At 37.4% G+C, this 19,402-nt stretch overlaps 1 protein-coding gene across 4 annotated transcripts in view; it reads right to left on the bottom strand.

The window, feature by feature from the left end:
• Window positions 1-859: 859 nt before the first annotated feature.
• SEMA3C (semaphorin 3C) overlaps window positions 860-19,402 on the bottom strand; it is a 118,433-nt gene continuing 99,890 nt past the window's right edge. For 3 of the 4 annotated variants that reach the window (XM_038153082.1, XM_038153085.1, XM_038153084.1), the window contains 6 exons: window positions 16,318-16,406; window positions 14,194-14,235; window positions 12,771-12,928; window positions 9,404-9,471; window positions 6,424-6,554; window positions 4,058-4,525 (listed from right to left, as the gene is read on the bottom strand). In XM_038153082.1, the coding sequence (XP_038009010.1) occupies window positions 4,112-4,525; window positions 6,424-6,554; window positions 9,404-9,471; window positions 12,771-12,928; window positions 14,194-14,235; window positions 16,318-16,406 (902 nt within the window). In that variant the 3' untranslated portion in view covers window positions 4,058-4,111. Of the gene's footprint in view, window positions 4,526-6,423; window positions 6,555-9,403; window positions 9,472-12,770; window positions 12,929-14,193; window positions 14,236-16,317; window positions 16,407-19,402 lie in introns of all 4 variants that reach the window. The other variant, XM_038153083.1, reaches the window with a different exon arrangement.

Raw genomic sequence — 19,402 nt, 5'->3', positions numbered from 1 at the left:
TCAGCACATCTAGGAAGCCAGTACAGAAATCCTGGAGTGAGGTCATCTTATTCACTCACACCTCATAAAGCCTTGCAGCAACCTATCTGCGAAATCAAAATCTGGGTTTAATGATCCAGAACCTTGTTGTGAAGGTCAGAATTTGTGACTTTTTTTTTTTTTTAATTATTATCCCAAGGAACTGATGAGGGCCTATGCTTTCTTGTTAAAACCCATCTGGAAAAACAGCCAGTAAGAAGAGCAGCAGTAACACTGCCCAGATGATAACTGCAGGAAAAAGGAATATACTGTAGGTGTCAGGCAGGTTATTTCACTCCAAGTACAAGCCAGGAAACAGGCAGAGAGCTGTGACTCCCTGTGGTGCAGCCCCAGTTGCCTGTCCTCCTGGAGAGATGCCTGGAGACTGCCAGGAGTCTCAGCTGAAAGAATCAGGATTTCATAGAATGTGTGCTTATTTTTTTTTCCTTACTTTAATAAAAGAAAAAAGCATTTACACTTCACTCCCCTCTTTCAGTCGATATTTCTAATTTACTTTATAGTCCTAGGAGAAAACAAATTTTTTTATTCTCTTTTTAAACAATGAATAAAAGAAAAGTAAACTGCTTTTATGCAAGGTGCTTATACGGGATAATCTCTGAAAGAATTAATCTCTGACTTCTGATGAGTTCCTTGTTATCTCTGTGACTGGGGCTTCAGTCCAGAGCAGCTGGAACTGACCAGCTACAATACCTGATGCTCCAAATATTTTCTTGAACTTATTTGGAAAGTCTAGGGAATTGCTTTACAAGTTCTTTTCTTAATAAGAAAAAAAAAAAAAGTTCCTTTTTTTAATGCACATCCATAAGGGGGAACCAACAAATTTTTAAATGTTGCAACACACTTTATTTTGTTGGGCAGTTTAGATATTCAATTAAATAGTACTATGTTAAACTACATTTTTTTCTTTCTTACACACTATATGATGCATATTCACTGTCATGACAGCTTCATCATGCTAGGAACTTATACACATACCTACAATTTTAAAACCAAGATTCTCTTAAAACACGCATATCTACAGTAACAACAATTGCAAAGAACACATTGTTAGGTCAAGATTTCAGCAAACTTTACAAACTACACAAAATAAAAAGGCAAAAAAAATACCAGTACACAGTGAAGTTCTTGGCAGAGAACATATCTTTACATTTGGTGAAGTTATGCCTAGAAGTCATTTTGCTTTTGCATTTTTTTAAGGAATAAAATTATATACATTATTTAGAAATCCTCCAAATAGGAAGTATTAAATAGCACAAATAATATTACAGTCTTAAGTTTTGGTGTTACCTACAGTAGAGGGGCTACTTTAAACAAAAATTGGAGTTTGTCTATTCTGTACATTTAAGGCCAAACACTCAGCTGGTATCAACCCCAGTAGCTGTAAGGACAACAAGGAAGGTACATTAGTTTATAGCAGCTGAGCATCTGGTTCCTGACTTCTCTATACATGCAGCAAGGCTCCTAAAGCATGGAGGCTTGGATCAGTTATGCACTGACAGAAGCTTATTATATTTATATACTGGAGTTCTCATGCAGCAGGAAAAATGTTAGTTTAAATATAATCCCTTAAACAGTCATACCATAATAATGGCATATGAAGCAGCTTTAAAAATATTATTTTATAATCACATGAAACTCTGAGCTATGCTGATTGTTTTAATGGAATCCCTTATTGCCAATATTCTATTAGAAAACAGTGTAACTGTAATTTCTGAGGCCTAATGGGGGCCTATTGAAATATCACTGTACCTAACCACTTAAAGGGCAATTTGTACCCTGAAATCCCTATTAATCACTGTATTCCATCTGGAAGCAATTATGATCCTCACAACAGACATTAGTATGACACTAACTCTGCAGTGAATCTGATGGGGAGATAGGAAGAGCATGGCAGCATACAGAGAATATGCACTAGTGTCAGTCCAGGAGGTGGTTCTATGGCATGGCACTCAATTTTTTGATTTGTCACTTACACACCTCAGAAGTCAGTCATATTCAGGGAAAAAAAAAAAAGGAAAAAAAAAAAAAGAAAAAAAAAAAAAGCAGCCAGATTCCTCCAGAACCTACTCTGCTAGCTCATGGGGCCAAATTCAATCTCATGGAGGTCCGAGAAAGTTTCCTGATGGTTTCCAAAAGAAGGACCTTAGTTATTAATGCCTAAATATTGCAGAAATACACATTGAGGCCTTGAGTAAGGAGAGCACTTAACTAGATGGCAATACATGGCTGGCACTGCCATGCTAGCAGTAAGCACACAAATTAAATTCAAAGAGGTCCCACCAGCATCAAAGGGATTTGGAGACTGTTTAAATGGTGTGATCAGGGCTCATTTCCCAGCTGTCCTTCATGAGGTGGTGATAAAGTGACAATCCAGCTAATGACAGATAAATACCAGTGCTACCTCAGTGCAACCTTCAGTTGCATGAAACAGAATTCATACAGGCACAAACCCAGAAGTGTTTCCCCATGCCCTGTAGAGTTACTCCCAGAGTATTCTAACAGAAGTGGAATTACAACTTAACTCAGCTTTGAGCTGAACATCAGTTTATATTTCTGTATAATGCCATAAATAATTGTGATTTTTCTAGGGTACTCATACATTTTTAATCCTTGTTACTGTTTCGAACAGACTCAGTGGCTTCCAGAACACTCTTACATAGTAAAAGCATTGATGATCTGTCCCTCTTTATGGCATTTGCTTTGCTCAAAAAAAAAAATTAAAAAAAGTGATTGCTTTTCCTAGGATGGCTTGGTGCACACTCATCCAATTTTCAACAAAACTTGCTTCATCAGACCTCACAGCTGCTTCTTAAACAAAAGATTTCTGTTTGAACATGCCTCTCAAGTTATAGTTTTTGGTTTTTGACACAAACCCATTTTTCAGTTTTATTTTTCTCCCCATTCCTTTCTTTTTTTTTTTCTTCTTTTCTTTTCCTGATCTGCTTTTTAGCAGAGAACTGAAAATAGGAGCAAATGGGGAAAATAACATGGAGAAGAATAAGGGTACAAAAACTGGAAAATGGGAATGATTTAATTAGAAAATTCTAGTTAAAATATTTGCAACTTTGAGAAAACAGTTGAAAAAATAATGTTTTAAAAATTTCAAAGACACTTATGACTTGTTTCCACATTGCAGACCAGCTCCAATTTAATATTGGAACAGAATAAAGATAATCTGTATTTTTCACTTCTGAACAAGCACTATATGGTATATCTACATTCTGTCCTTTGAAAAGAAATTGGAGTGTAATCCTTTGAAAAGTAGCTACAATACCTAAGTCACTTAGGTGTTTTTCAAAGTTGTATGTATAATGAACATTCTCATGTTACCTTTGTGCCATTTATAAAGCTATGTAGTGTTATAGGACTCCCTATTTTAATAAAAATCAATATGAGCAGAGATATTTTAAGTTACATTCCAGAACTCATTAATTTATTACAACTCATACTATGCACAATAATCAGTGCTTACTCTGATAAAGTATAAATTCTTTGTTTTTTCTGTTTGTTCCTTCATTTGACCTCTGAGCAAATGAAACATTTCTGCTACACTTTACTTGCTTCCTAGCTGCATGCGTTCGCATGATTTGATCGATGAGTGAAAGCTGTAAAACCAATGTTGAGCAGTAAACAAGAAGAAACTCATGTTCTTAAACACAGTGCAAGGAAATCTTAGTACCATCCTACTCTAAGTATGCATCTTAACCCAGATTCTTTCACCACCAGTCTAGTTGGTGCAGTTCCAGAGCTGCAAGACAATGCACTGATTTTGTAAAAATTTCTATTCAGCTGTAATTAAATACTGAGATGTTAAAGGTGAATCTGGTTTAAGATAAATACCCAGCGCTGCTTCTAGGACAGAGCCCAGCCTAGAGTCACTAGTGATCTAGGAAAGAAAATGCTCTGAGTTATTTTCTTAGGTTACACTGCATTTAATTGGGAGACAGATCTTTTATGAGTCATGCTGGATTTTCATTTAATTTTTTATCAGATTTGCACAATTTTTTTTCACAATAGACAAATATAAGCCCCCTACACTGAGGACAAAAATATCTATTACTATAAAATAAAATTAAGATCCAGGTAATTGATTCCTTCTGTTTCTACTTTTTCTGCTATTGATAAGGGCCTTTAGTTTGCTGTAGTCCCCTCTCATCTTCTGGGATTCTTCCCTCTGCTGCCCTGCCTGCCTGCTGTCCTTGCAGTACTGGTTAATCATCTGCATCTCGGAGTGGCTGAAAGCCCCCACAAAGTCCTTGGGGTGGAACTGCAGCGCTCGCACCGAGCTGGCCCAGGTCCAAGGGGACCACTTGTCAGTCATGACAGCCACCGTCTCTGAATCCAGCACCTTGAAATTGATCTTTGCCAAGGTCTGCTTGAAGCTGTTCTCTGTTGCAATGCAGTGGTAAAGCCCCCGGTCGCTGTCCTGCACAGAGCGAATCAGGAGCCCGTGCTCAGTAGCTATGATCCTCTCATTCAGCTTCACCTGGAGTGCAAAAAGGCAGAAGGAACCTTTTAGGAAAGGTTATGGAACAACAGAGTATTGAACCTTTTGGTAAGCTTCACTTTAAACATGACTTTCTAAAGTTACTGTATTTTTATATTATGATCTTCAAGATACCACCTTTAGAAGAGAGCATACCTCAAAGAAGGCAAGTGTTGCTAAAGAAAATGACTTAAGTAATTATATTTCTAATGTTAGAATAAATTTGATCAGGACGCAGGCAAAGATGAAAATCTGGAAACCACATGAAATAGAAGTTTTCATAATGTTCAAACAGTAGAGTTGAAGAAATGAACTTTTATTTGCCCTGTCGCACTCCTAAGAATGTCTCTCTCAGCATCAAGAGACTGCTGCTGAGACTCAGTGCAGGACCAGGGAGGCTAATTTGGCATTGAACTCAAGGTGGCTTCTCATTAAGTATTTTGACTTTGAGCAGGTTCCTGTTGAAGAACTCTCTCTGCTCTGCAGAGTCTGTAGCCTCGTATAAAAATTATCACCACAGTGGTCTCAAGTGAGACTTGGCTCAATGCTAACCAAGAGCACAGGTACTCTCCTATTTCCTTTCTGGCTTCAGACTCTGCACTGTCCCAGGAGATGATCACATCACCTGAAAGAAGCAAGTTACCAGAGCTTGTTATCATCCAATTATAAATTAATGTGCAGATGTCTCTTTGCATATGAGTATGAAGTAAAAATTGCTAGTTCAATCCATTATGAAAGGAAACCACTGCTGGTATCTTTCTGAATGGTTTTACTATTTTGCTACTGTACTTTGCATTATACTTGGTTCTCCTGGGAACTAATTTATTTATTGTGGTATTCTGCTATTGTAAACTTTTGTAGACACTGTGGAAGATTTCCAGACATCTGAGAACTTGAAAACTAATTAACACTTTGATTGCTTTATTCAGCCTGTTGTACCATGAAACTGCATTGATTCTAATATATTTACTGAACATAAGAACAAAAAAGGGAGATGTTCTGCTGAAGCAGTGGGTTAAAGAATTGCACCTATTGCCAGGACATGGCTTTGAACAGTTAGAAAACTAAGTGAGACATTTGTAATTCCCCTCTGTTTTTGTAAAATGGCCTGATAGGAGAATAATGCTTTACAGTATTTATAACCTATCAACAGACACCACATTACTTAAAAGTTCCTTTTGAAAGATGTTTCTTTTTATTCATATACTAAGTGCCTTGGATTTGCAATGGATTTTTTCCCCTTATATATTACTTAAGGAAGGAACATTCCCCATAAACAATCATACTGTATATTACAGTGCTGAAACTTGAGAGCCTTAGAGAGTGCAGTAATGGAAAATGTGATTGCAGCATGGTGAAGAAATGCTTTTGTCAATACGTGTCCATAGCCTGGACTAGTTTGCTAAAGAAACCTTTCACATTTCTCCCACTTTCGCCTTTTATCTCTTCAATAGCACAGAGGAGCTACTGCATGCTGACTTCTTCCTGACTTTATACAAGTTCTTGCTTTTATGCCTATTTCCTTACATCAGTAAGAAGTTCTGAGTACTGCAAACCTTCAGTTTGCAATCAGTAAGGTGTGAAACAAAGGTTCTTTAATTTTCTGGTAGCTGTTCTGATCTGATAGAAGTCTGTGGGGCTGAGAATGAACTCTCAGCTGCACTGAGTCTGCTCTTATTCATATGAGTAAATGATGATCATTGTATTCATATGAGTAAATGATGATCATTGTATTCATATGAGTAAATGATGATCATTGTCCTGCCTCCACACAAATTCTCCACCTTCACTGTAGCCAGACTGCCTGATAAAAACACAAACTATTCCCTCTCCTTATCTGGGAAGGGAATGTCATGCTGACTGAGGATCCTCCCAGAGCTCCTGTTCAGATTACTCACCTCTTTCCTCCTGTCATTGTCTTTCTGTAGCAGCCACTTAATAGAAGCCTGAGGAGATTTAGGTGTGCATTCCAGAAAGGTGGTGTTGTTTTTTACTCCATACTGCACTATTTCTGCTGCGTTTCTGTATGCTAGAAAGAAAGAAAGAAAAAAAGAATTAAAAAGAAAACAGTTCAGGATTCTGTGAATAGTGATTTGATTAAGAAAACATGTAACTCTTTGCAACACAGATTAAATGCCTGATTCTGATATTGGCCAAAATTATATAATTTTTAGGAAAATTTTTCTATTAAATTAAATGGAATGTGAAGAAGCACATTCAGTTTCAAATACCAATGTTTTCAGAGTGACATGGTCTGTTCTGAGAAATTAGGACACCTATAGGCTGATAAACTTTGCTGATGGGATAACTGAGCTCAGGGATATTTTTCGGTGAAATTATCTCATTCTCTACTACTCCAAAAGAGAATGAGGCATTTAATGTATTTCTTCACACTTCACCATTTATGAGTTGGGGGAATATGGCTGTATGACCAAAATAAAGTATCATGCCCTACAGAAGGCTCCAGCCACTCCAGCTGCATGCAGCATCCCAGGGAGAAGAGAGAGAGCAGGCTGGGCTCCCACTCCTCTGCTTCTCTTCCAACACATGGAAGGGACTTGGCTCAGCCTGAAATGTGATGAATATGTAGACAGGTCAGCAACAGAGAGAAAGACAGATTTATAGCACTCCAGCAACACCTGGGCAAGTGCTGTGCATATGTCATCACTTGGACTTCTTGTGTCTCTTTATAGTCTCCATAGGTGAATAACTGGCAGTCACAAGTAGGAACTTCTGGATGCTTATTGCTTGGTCCAAATCATAGTATTTGTCCTCAAAACAAAGCACCTCCAGATTGAAAAGCTTGTCTCATATATGAAATACAATTTTTATTTTTTTTTTTTTGAGAAAGGAGCAATGGAAATTATTAAAATAATATGAGAACTGCAAATATCTAGAGGTCTGCATGTCTAAAATCTGATTCTGGTTCTGCACAGCCCTAAGACTGGCTTTTCTCAGACTCTACTTTATCTCCCCTTCTTTTCAGTTTCTTTCATCAGCTGAAATTGAAATCCATTCTTCTGAAAGAAGGAAACTTTGCCTGGTTCTAGTCCTTCAGCATATTTAGGAAGCTGTACCAAAACCAATTCTAACTTGTAGGAGAATAATCTGGAAATACTTGACATTTAAAATGCATTTCTGTAATGGCTATAAGAGCTAACACAAATATAACAATATTAAACAGACGTGAAACGAAGACATAAAAGATTGCTTAGATCTTGATGATTTATTTAAAAATAACAATGTGCCAAAAATGTTAAGTTTATATGTGTTTAGAGTTCTACCATGTTTTAAGACTTGGATTCAGCATTATGGTTCTCTATGAGCTTGGAAGATTCCTTGGCTTTGCTTGGATCTCTGCTCTTTTGTCCTTTAGGTAGATTTCATTTTTTTCCCCAAACACAGTCATTTTGCTATATATGGCTGTAAATTATATTTTGTAAGTGTCTAATTTGCTCTTTCTTTTCATCATTTTTTTTTTCCAGGGAAACAACTGCCATCTACCTACCCTATATCCCACTGCTGCCACCGAAACTTCCTTTACAAAGTTGCTAAAATACATAAACCTATAAATACATCCTCATTGCAAAAGTGGCTGGAAAACAAGAAACCTGTTTCACAAGACTATCAAGTTTGAAACAATATCCCCCCCTCAGGCCAGAATGCAGACAGTTGACATTCTCACATTTTCCACATGGAAGGAGGAGACACCCACCCTTGGGACAGACACTGGGTGGGAGGTCTCAGCACATGCCTGCAGGGGAAGACATGCAGCTCAAGTTGCTTCAACATGGATCTCTCAGCGCTCAGGTGTATTCTCTAACACTGGGGTCATCTCTTGGAATTACCCTCTCAAGCTCTTCAGCTTCACATAAATGACCTAATACTGACTCATGGGGAAAGGTTCATTTAAGCAGAGGGATCTACACCCAACTGACTGCTGTGGTCTTTTCTGATCCAGGAGATTCTTCCAATAACCAGTGGAGACTATTTCCATAGAATTATTATTAACAGAACCTTTCACATGTAATTTTGAAAGCATTTTTCTTTGATTAGAAAAACATCAATAAAAACATTTACAATCAGCTCTATTACTTGGCCACCAGGTGGTACAGAAAAGAATATACTTCAAAAATCAGGCTCATAAAGGAGGTGAAAGGAGCATAATTCTCTGTGTCCCCTTGGTCTGATGGCATACATTGCCACTGCCTAGCTCAGACATGCATGGGGTTCAAGAGGACTGAATTGTCTTTGCACATGTGTTTACACCTATTACTTTAGGCATATTTGACATATTTGTCCATCAAACTAGAGGGAGTGCTGGCTGGGAGGGCAAAGCCTTGGCTCCCCCAGCCAGGCTGACTAAACAGTTGCACAGCTGGAAAGATGAAACTCCACAAAGAAGTTTGGAATAGTTTTTTTTTTTTTCCCCCATGTAAAGGGAGAATGGAATAATCATAAATCAAAAGAGAGGCCTGCCTAGATCCTGCTGTTTGCTCAAAGGTGTGCTCCAAAACTCAGTATGGGATCAAATATTCAGACAAATTCAGAGGTCCAAAGCTTAAATGAATGAAAAGGCATTAATAAAGACTTAAAGGAAACAGAGGTAGAAAAGTCCTCTAATTAACTTTACCTTCTTCTAGTCAACAGTTTCTCAATTCATGTATGCTGAACTATGTATTCATATATCATATATCATTTTATCATATATGTTCAAGTTTCATGTAATTGCAAGGAAAGGTGCTAAAACCAAATCAAAACAAAAGTCAGACTTGGAAAATAATTATGCTTTACCAGTAAACCATACTGATAATGTCAGTTATAATGAATCATATGAAGGAAAACCATGTGTTCTTTATATAGCATAAATTACAGTACCTTTCAGGTTGAAACCTCGGCACTGAGTCAGAGGGTTTCCATGTCTCACGTCTTGTCTACGGCTCCTCCTGCAATATTTTGTAAAAACAAAATATTATTCCAAGACAGCTACACTGAAAGTAACCACTTTTTTATTTGTGGATTTAATGTGTTTTGGTTTTTTTACTCGATCAAATGTTAGGGATAGTTCATGACCACTGTGAGTGTGCTTTACTCTTGGCAGACTTGTTGGTGTGAAGACGCTGTTTAGGTGAAGCAACATTTGTTGAAGCTTATAAAGCAGGTGCAGTTTTTATAAGTAAAGCAGTTTTGCTGTGGAGGTTTAGGGATGGAAGGATCAGAGGTGATAAAAGAAGGAGACCTCTGTTAACTCACAATATCCAGCATTCAAAGCCAGAACCCCCAGCTGGAACTCTTCATAAAGGCAAGCAGCTAACAATGAGATGCACAGGATTCATACTGCTCATATCTGACACACCAGCACAAAATGATGCTCATATCTGACACACCAGCATGTTCCCACCTCGATTTTAGCAAGCACTTTATTTTTGGTGCTTGTAGCCACCTTCACAGCAGAGTGACTGAAGTATGCATGCAGAAAGGTGAAGAGCTAAGATTCTATTATGTCTTCCACTTGAAGAGACATGACTATTTCCAAAATATAATAAAACTCACCAAGTATCAGGATACCTCTAAATAGGGAATTTTTAATATAATCTGGATGACAGATGTAAAATTATGATTATGTTGCAAACTGTCTGGTGAGCTTACAGGGAATACTGGCATTTCAGTCCTCCTCAGCTAGCAAGTCATAGCACACAGAATGCACTTTTCATAGTGCCCTTTTCATAGCACTTTTCAGTGCATGAAAAGTTGGTGCACAATTTTTTTTTATTATTAGGACATATTATTTTCACTGATAAATATTGTGTAAGGTAGTTCAGTATTTATCAAGATCAAGAAAAAAAATATATTGGTTGTTGCAATGGAATATTAAACAGCTGTATTCTGAACCATGCACTAAGGACTTGAGAATGAAAAACCACAAAAAGCCTCTGGAGCTCCAGTACCGCTGAGGGAAGGGTGACCCATCTATGGCCACATTATACCAGGTAGTGCACAAACACAGAGAGAGTGCTCATAATCCCCTGTCACCTGATCCCATGCATTGTTTGAAAGGGAAATATTTGAACAGTGATATTTCAAAGGAGTAATTACGGAAATTCCAAGTATAGTTTTTACGTTTACCATCAAAAACATTTCATTTTATGCCTTGGGGTCTTAACTCTTGTGAACTATTTACATGAGTCAAGGGAGGCCATGAAGAATTTCTGAGTGAATGTCAGAGCTCTTGTGCTACCATGAGCTTCTCCACACTGTCAGAGATGGCACATTGCTTGCATCAAGCAGTTCTGAGAATGTAAACCTTGCACTTAGATATTAATTAAAAAAAAAAAAAAGTGGTAGTTAGAAAATAAAAGTAATACCATAAGGTGTTTTGGGGTAAATTGATGTTGCATGAGGAACTACAGTAATTCACAGGAGACAGAAGTGTCAAAAGAAGCAAATAAGCAAATTCATACAGTAGAAACTACTGTCTAGACAATGGGGTTTGGCTCTAGTTACCAATGTTTTCTCCTTCATAATTTGCCTTGTTAGATAAAGAGACAACTCATTTCCTTCACATATGAAAACCAGACTTTTTTTTCCATACAGTAAGAGGTGTTTATTTTGGTTTGACATAAGGAGCAAATTGAAAACAAAATATCAGCATGAAAGCAAGCCCCAGTGGAAATAACCCTGGGTGGGTGTATATAATGGGGATGGCAAACTGAAAACTGCACAGGCTGGGTGTACCTGACTGCTTTTTGTACCTTTTGGCAGCTATGTTACTGTAGGAGTTAGGTGGCCCGAGACTTGGGGATTTTTCTTTTCTTTCCTCCCCCATATTCTGACCTTTGTTCCATGGAAGAAAACAATGAGTTGGCAGACTGGTTGCTGAATATTCTCAATGAAAGCAGTTAACAACCCCATGTACTCTACCAATTGCTACATGGCCAGTTTGGGCTTTACCTTGTAATCTCGGGCAAGGAATGAGTCAAGAAAATGTTGCAATAAAAAAAATAATTGTCCAGGGGAGAACATTATTATCAGCAGATCCAAGCTTTGCCTGTTTCTCTCAACTGTCTCCCTCTATGAGGGAACAGGAACAAAACCCAGTGACTGTATGGGGCCTTCTGCACCTGCAGCTCAGGTGCAGACAAAGAGCACAGTCACAGGTTTAGGCTGGATATAAAGAAAAGTTCTTCATCCAGAAGGTGGCTGGGCACTGGAACAGGCTCCCCAGGGGAGTGGTCACAGCACCAAGCCTTGAAGAAGTGTTTGGGTAATGCTCTCAGGCACATGGTGTGATTCCTGTAGTGTCCTGCACAGGGCCAGGAGTTGCACTCAATGGTCCTTTCCATCTCAGCATATTTAATGATTCTGTGATTCTAGAATATGCAATCTAAACCTCTTCTAGCACAACTTGAGGCTGCTTTCTCGTGTCCTTTTGCTTGTCACCTGGGAGGAGAGTCCAACCCCTGCTGGCTACAATCTCCTTCCAGGAAGCTGTAGAGACCATATATCTGAAAGATTTGTCCCCTCTGCAGTAACAATTGATTGTGTATTCTGTAGCTTTGTTTGTATATGAAGTGAAATCTTATTAAGGAAAGAGCTCACTACAGCCTTCTGTTATTAAATATTTCCTCTGGGAGGAGGAAAGAGACTCCTGTTTTGCATAAGATTATGAGATGGACTATTAGTTCTGTTGCAAATTAAACAGAAATTGCTTTCCCTGTCTGCTTTAATAAACCTCATGTCAAAAAGCCCAAATCCACAGGCATTACATGGAAATCACACTTGCCTAAAATTTTCCTGAAAATCATTCTTCTCACTTAGGAGCAAATGAGGAACAAAAAATATAAATGAGTTTATTCCTCAGACAGCCTGAGAGTTCTTTTGCTGTATTTAGGGCTATCATAATTACATCCATAGTAAGTAATTGAATTTAAATGAAAGGAACAAATGTCTCACTGATTATGTGTGCGTGAGACAGAAAGATTAATATTTATGATTAAGAACCATTTTTTTCCTTTTCTTTCTTTTCCCATCCATTACTTTAAATATGAAAAGCCAAGCTCTTTACCATACACTCCTGCAGCATACAGTCCTAGGTGATGAATAACTCCAAGCACAACAGCTATAGGGGTATTGTTTGTACATCCTCATGAAAGGAATGACATCCCACTTCTCCATCACATCACAACCCTCAGAATGAAAGCCATCTTCCCTTGCAAACTTCACTGGGCTGCTTAATACTGCTCACCTTTTTCCTGTGGGATAAAACCTGGAGCAGGAGTTGCCATCCCAGGCGCAGTACGGATCTCGGGCGAGGCAGCAGTCAGCACAGGCGGTCCCGTAGATGTGGCAGCGATGCAAGGAAACCTGGGTGACCCCTTCATCTGAGCTCACATACAACTGTTGCTGCAGGAGGAAATGGGAAGATTTAGTTCAGATGTGGAGGAGTTTCACCCAAGACCTGGCTAACACACCCAAAAAACCTTTCGATTAATTTTGGAATTAACTCAAGGCCAAGAGCGGAGCCAAAATACATATAAAGTCAAAATCAACAGAAATCTCCCAGGTGAACAAGCCTATATTATTTCCACCTTCCTGCTAGAAAGCACCTAGAAACACTGGGGAGTGTTAATGGTTTTTTGGACATTGAGTGTCATTGTTCTGTTCTGTTCTGGGGCAGACAGGCTGACTTAATATCGCTCAGATTTGAGAACTTGGTTCTTATTCAGTGAGGATTACTGGCTCAAGCCTTTGAACTAAGTATTTTCTCTGCACACAGTCACTTTAATAAATATTATGCAGAGTTCCTAGTTGGATCCTCCAGTGCGTACATTTCCAAGATGTAAAACCTAGAGATTATGTTGAGGCTTATGGCCAGATTCTGATAGCCTTATATACCTGGAAAAATAAGCCAAGAGAGCTTTCACAATAAATCAGAGCTTTTGCAAGAGAAGTTCAAAGGGTGTAGATCAATACCAAAACCTGGGCCAAAATGACTGTTTTACTCAATTGTTCTAAAAAATATAAATTAATATTGAACAAAAATCCTTTGAAATTCCTTTGATCTTCTTTTAATAAAATTGAAAAAGCATACTGAAATTGACTTAGTGAATAATATTTACTTAGCAGTAGCTTTGTAAAATATTGAGCAACATCTTGCTTGCAAAATCATAGAATACACATTTTTAGCTTTTGTGTTAAGCATTTCAGCAGAAATCCTCTCAGCTGTTTTCACCATTCTTATTGCCATTGTTTATTACTACTAAACAAACATGCACAATTGCACCATAGATCCAACAGCCCCAACACTGCCTTTTTACACTGATTGGACAGATCTTCCAAGGAAAAATTTCTATTTGGGACTACAGAGAAAAAAACAGGGAGGGTGAATTTCCTCTCTTAGTATTTTTTTTTTTTTATTCCTTAATCGTAAATCAGAACAAGAAACCTGACATTTTCAGTTAATTAGAAATTATAATAATGAATAGAAATTATTTTATTTTAGTGCAAGGGCATATAAACAGCTCGTGCAAATGTCAGTCAAGTTTTCTGTACTCAATATGGAAAATTTGCCTATATTTAGTGTGCTCCACAAGAACTGATATTCTAACATGTGAGTCAATTTGCTTCTCAGTTTATAAGCACTAAGCAGGCATTCCACTTTGCCTTACCTTTTTAGATGAAATCTTCATTGTTGTTATAGGAGAATTACTCTGAAAGACAGAGTTACAAACCATTGTCAAGAACTCTGTCCCAAAATTAACATTTAAAAGTCACTAAAATCCAAGTCATATCTAAGAAAACTATACATTTTTATATCCTGGAAAGGGAGCACTCACTCCTACTAAGTACTGCTATTTTCAGAACTAAACAAATGACATATAAACAATTGATGTCTCACAAAATATATTGCTGAAACTCAGCCACATTATTATTACATGTATCTAAAAGGTTTTTGTACACATATAATTAACCTGTATCTGTGCTATCTCAGAAATAGAAGAGCCATTACTTTAACTTTGTAATAGGAAACGTTTTTCCTTTAATGATGATGATAAGGAAAAATCATAAAATAGCTCGTTAATATTTACCGCATGATCCAGATAAGAATACAAAATCCTTTTCTTACAAATTATCTACAGTGCATGCAGTTTGGTTACCACGCAGCTTGTAAATTCAGATTGTCAATGACCAGATTATTTTAAAATGGTATGAGTGCTCTTGAATGTTTCTTTCCCAGAGACAGTATTGTATACTACTGTGTGTCATCATAGCAGTCTATTAATGTCTCTGTCCAAATCAAATATTAAAGAGCTGGAAAAAGGATTGTTACTTTCCTTGCCTTAAGTCATTTTGTTCATCCAAACAAGTGATAAAATCAATGGTAATAAAAATGTCCAGCATTTTTTTACGGTTCAACATTTGCTCAGTCACAAAGGAAAGCCATAACAGTGGGCTAGGATTAACTGCAGATGACCACAACACAGCAGGGAGGTCAGGACCAGAAAATCTGGCTGTGAATCATGTGAAATGGCAAAGGTTTGGAGAAGTTTAGAGCTGCTTCATGAACTGTTTGGAGTTTGCAGGTCAAATGCAACACTGGATCTGATGCCAGATTCTCCTTTCCTTGTTTATTCTGGAAGGGAATCTCTTCTTTGCTACCCTTGATATTAACTAGCACATGGCCCATGATTTCATCTCTGCTCTCTTGGAGAGACCCATCTAAACACCATGATGCCATGCAGATTTTAACAGCAGAAGTTATGATATCATGGTTTTAAGGGTTCAGGATAAAAAGGTGTGTGCATACAGGCGCAGAAACTAAGTTTATGCTGAGAATGCCTCTCTGCCCACCTGTCTTTGTGCTGTAATAATTTATGTTTCAGTAAATGGAATCTGCACTATCTTGGTGAAGAGTGTGTTTTAAGTAATATCACTCACATATATCCTTTTTAGCAGGAAGTCTTCAACGAAAGCCTAAGAAGACTAGCCATGCCTTTATGAGTGTTCCTTTTCTTTAGGAAACCATTAATGCTGCCTCAATAAAGAAGCTTAAATTTTCCTTTTTGTATTCTGTCAATGAAATAGAGAAAAGGCCATGACAAAATCTTTAACTAAGTTTATAGGCACATAACACCACTTGCCCTGAGACTACTGTTTAATGAATAGCCCATCCAAATATTTGAGATGGGCTATTTTCAACATGAGGGTGAACATTTTCTTAGGTTATTACAACTGTTACATGACAGAGTGATTGACAGTGGCTATTCCTTTATCTCCCTGTAGCTTTTGTGTTTCTTTTAAGCTTGTGCTCTTTTAAACTTGTAGCTTTCTTGACACCAGAGGCGTGTGACTTTGAAGAACAGGCGTTAAACAAAAACAGCACTAATTTGATTTCATTTTGCAACTGAGAACTAGGAAGATCTTCAGATAATCAAAGTGCAGAAATCTGAACTTTCAACCATACACTGCAACAGACTCTATAGTGATGCTAATGATAAAAATCTCCTTCTGGAAGCCATTATAACATGACCTCCTAAAAAACGGATTATTAAAATCCTTGTAGCCAGTCTATCAACATAAAAAAATAGGCAACTGAAATATAGGTGAAGAAAAGGGCTTCAGTAGCTCTAGCCTTCATAACAGTCAACATTTTGTAATCTTTATGTGGTTATCTGACAGCATGCACATTTACTTGATCTTCTACCAAATTACAGTTGCCATTGCCAAAGTCTGTTAGAACAAAGTGTTTGTGTGAACATACACACTGGAAAAACAAAAGGAGAAAGCCAAACCTGAAAAACCTCCATCTCTTCCAAAATGAGTTCTCCACTTGCAGAGAAGTTGGTGGGTAGGACAACAACTTTTTGTACTGTTCCTTGATCTGAAATAGATGAGAACAAGTGAGACCATGTAATATGGAGAGAGAGAAGAAATAATTATAATTTTTTTCCAATAATTATAAAAGAAAACCATCTAAGCAAGCACTATGACACAGAGAAAGGTAAGAAATGTTCAGTAATTTCTACGGTATGGAGTCAGTAAGAATGATGAGATGATTCCTTATAGAGGAATACTATCACAGTATTATTCTCATATATGAACATAAGTCATGATAAGATTGGACTTATTGCCATTACTGTTACCATTCTATACAAAAAGGTCAATCAAAATCAGTATATTCTATTGCGGTACAGACACCCAGAGGCAGAATTTATCCTAATGATCTCAAAGTAAAACACAATTTAAACAGTTAAAAGGAAGCTACTGCAGGATGTGATATATTCATATCTGATAATAAAATACTTGGATAACTGATGACATGAAAGGTAAACATTCCAAAGAATAACTTTATCTAGACGTAAACACACTAAGATGAAAGTTTTATTAAATGCAATTAAAACAATAATCAAGTAAATTATATATTGGTAAGAGTTAATACTTTGCTCTCTAAGATAAAAAGAAAAATCTTCTTCTTCTCTAGGAAAAAGGTGAAGATATTTTAGCTATCGTATCATGGTTTCCCTCTCAAAATACAGTTCCAAGCCTCACAAATCCACTCAGAACAAAGGAGTAAGTAGAAATATGTGGCAATGACAGTGTTTTTGCAGGGTGGATGTGATGAGTGAGACCACAGGGGAATTTTTGATTAGTTTTCCAAATTTCTTATGTGGAAAGAATATGTGTGATGAAGGGGTCCATCTGTGAAGGCTCTTACAGGCTGAGACAGCCACTGAAGTATTTCTGATGTGGCAGAAAAGGAAGACTGTGGGATAATTACAAGAACGAAGCATTTTAACTTGGAAAAAGCACACAGAATTCCTCTTACCTGAAAAACCTAGAAACTAGACTGAGTAGAATAAATCTATCTGCTCAATACTGATTCTGAGCAATGAGAACACATAGTACAGGTTCTGTTCAGCCTTCAAAAGTTTTAAGAGCAATGTAGAGCTGTGCAGTAGATAGAATATTAGCATAGCACAAAACAGGCAAGTATCTACATTTATTAGGAAATTTCAGTTTCCTGTTTGACAAATTATAATGAAGACAATGGAAACTGAAAAAAGTTCAATTTTATTGTTGCTTTAACCTGAATGACTAAATTCTATACCTAGAGCTGCAGGGTAAGATGATTTTTGTATGCAATTTACATCTCCTTATTTCACTCAAGGAAGCCAGACACCATTACTACTACTGCTATTGCTACTACTACTACTACTACTACTACAACAATTCCTCCTCCTCTACTACTACTACTAGTTGTTGTTGTTGTTGTTGTTGCTGCTGCTATTATTATTACAACAACAACAACAAAAAAAGGTTTAAAGCCAGAATATTGATATTTAATCACTAGCCCACAGACAGAGGGCACATTACAGCATTTTGTCTTAAAAAAAAAAAAGGAAAAGAGAAGCTGAAAGCTGACAAGACTTAAAAATGTGTAGCTATCAAGGATACATGCTCAGGGCATGTTAGGCATGAATTTTTCATGAGAATTTTCCACGGAGACATTTATCCTCATTATACAATGGCATGATAAAACAGTTCCTTCTGAAGAAACTTCACTGAAACCAAATCTTGTGAGAGCACAGCTGTGGTCTAGCCTAGGTGCCAGCATTAGCTAAGCTATGAGAACCTGAGAGAGATTTACTAACTGCCAGGACCCACAGAAGTGTTAAACTGCTGCAGATGCCTCCCTCAGAGGAAAGGGCTTGTGTGTATTTCTTCTCCTGCTTAAGGGAATAACCCTGTACATGGCTTCAGTCCAGTCTACCTTTGCTTCTTTGCATTCTTTCATCAATTCTCTCTATCTAACATTAGACTCTACCTTACAAAATAATCAGAAGTGCAGGAAGGAATTGCAGCCATTTGTGGTGCTTTTTTGAAGTTGCCTGCAAAGTGTCAAGTACCTGTAACCCTGACATACAGGGCACTAAGCATGTTGACAGTGACCTTACCTGCAAAGGAATGTGAGGCTGCTGAGCCTCTGAAGAACCGGTTTATGTCAATGATCCATTAGCACATGCCACACATTCAGAATTCCTACATTGTCTTGGGTCCTCAAACATTGCCCCAGACTGAAATCAGAACTTGAGGGGAGATTTTATCCTGGGCATGAGCACAGAAAATACTGATAATGCCTGACGCCAAGCCCTTGTGTCCTAATAACCTCTCCTATTTGTAAAGCAGGCTCCTATCTACCTTTTTGTCACGCCCCAGAAGAACACACAGAGTAAAGGACTGTTTACCTTCTTATTCATTCCCTTTGACTCAGTATTTTACCACTTACTTTGACTCAGTACTGTACCATGATGGATAAATCCTTGTAGAAAGGAATGTTCCATTATTTTAAAGGCGACTTAATAAAAAAGTTTAAAATAAATATTAAAGCAGGCAATAGGAAGCTATTGATTAAATAAAATTCATTAGAGCAAGGGATTCTATTAGTCTGTACATACATATGTCTCTCTATACACCTATATATAAACACTTCCAATAATACACTGCTTATAGGCTATAACTCTCCCATTGCTTCTAAAAATAGTCTTGCTGCTGTAGCTCAGCCTTTTCCTTAATAAATGAAAAGCAAATATTTGTCCCAAACCCTACTTTTTATTTCTTTCTCAACAGCACTGCTGTTTCCACTATAAACACAAACTTGTATCTGACAAATCAAGTCACTTACATGTGTTCACATAGAAAGCTTATGGTATATTTGTGTTTTGTCAAAAATCTTGTTTGATTATTTCTGCTAATAGTAAAAAAGTGAACTAAATTCCCTGAGTCAGAGGAAAGGATGAAACACTGTGCACTGCAGGACATCTATCTATGCAAAGCAGTGCCTGGGCTGTTTCTGAGAGTATTTCACAATAGATAATA

The sequence above is a fragment of the Motacilla alba genome, chromosome 1A, assembly GCF_015832195.1.
Source record: "Motacilla alba alba isolate MOTALB_02 chromosome 1A, Motacilla_alba_V1.0_pri, whole genome shotgun sequence".
In the NCBI taxonomy this organism is placed as follows: domain Eukaryota; kingdom Metazoa; phylum Chordata; class Aves; order Passeriformes; family Motacillidae; genus Motacilla; species Motacilla alba.
The sequence above is the reverse complement of the archived record's forward strand: the minus strand, read 5'-3'. Positions and strand labels throughout refer to the sequence as shown.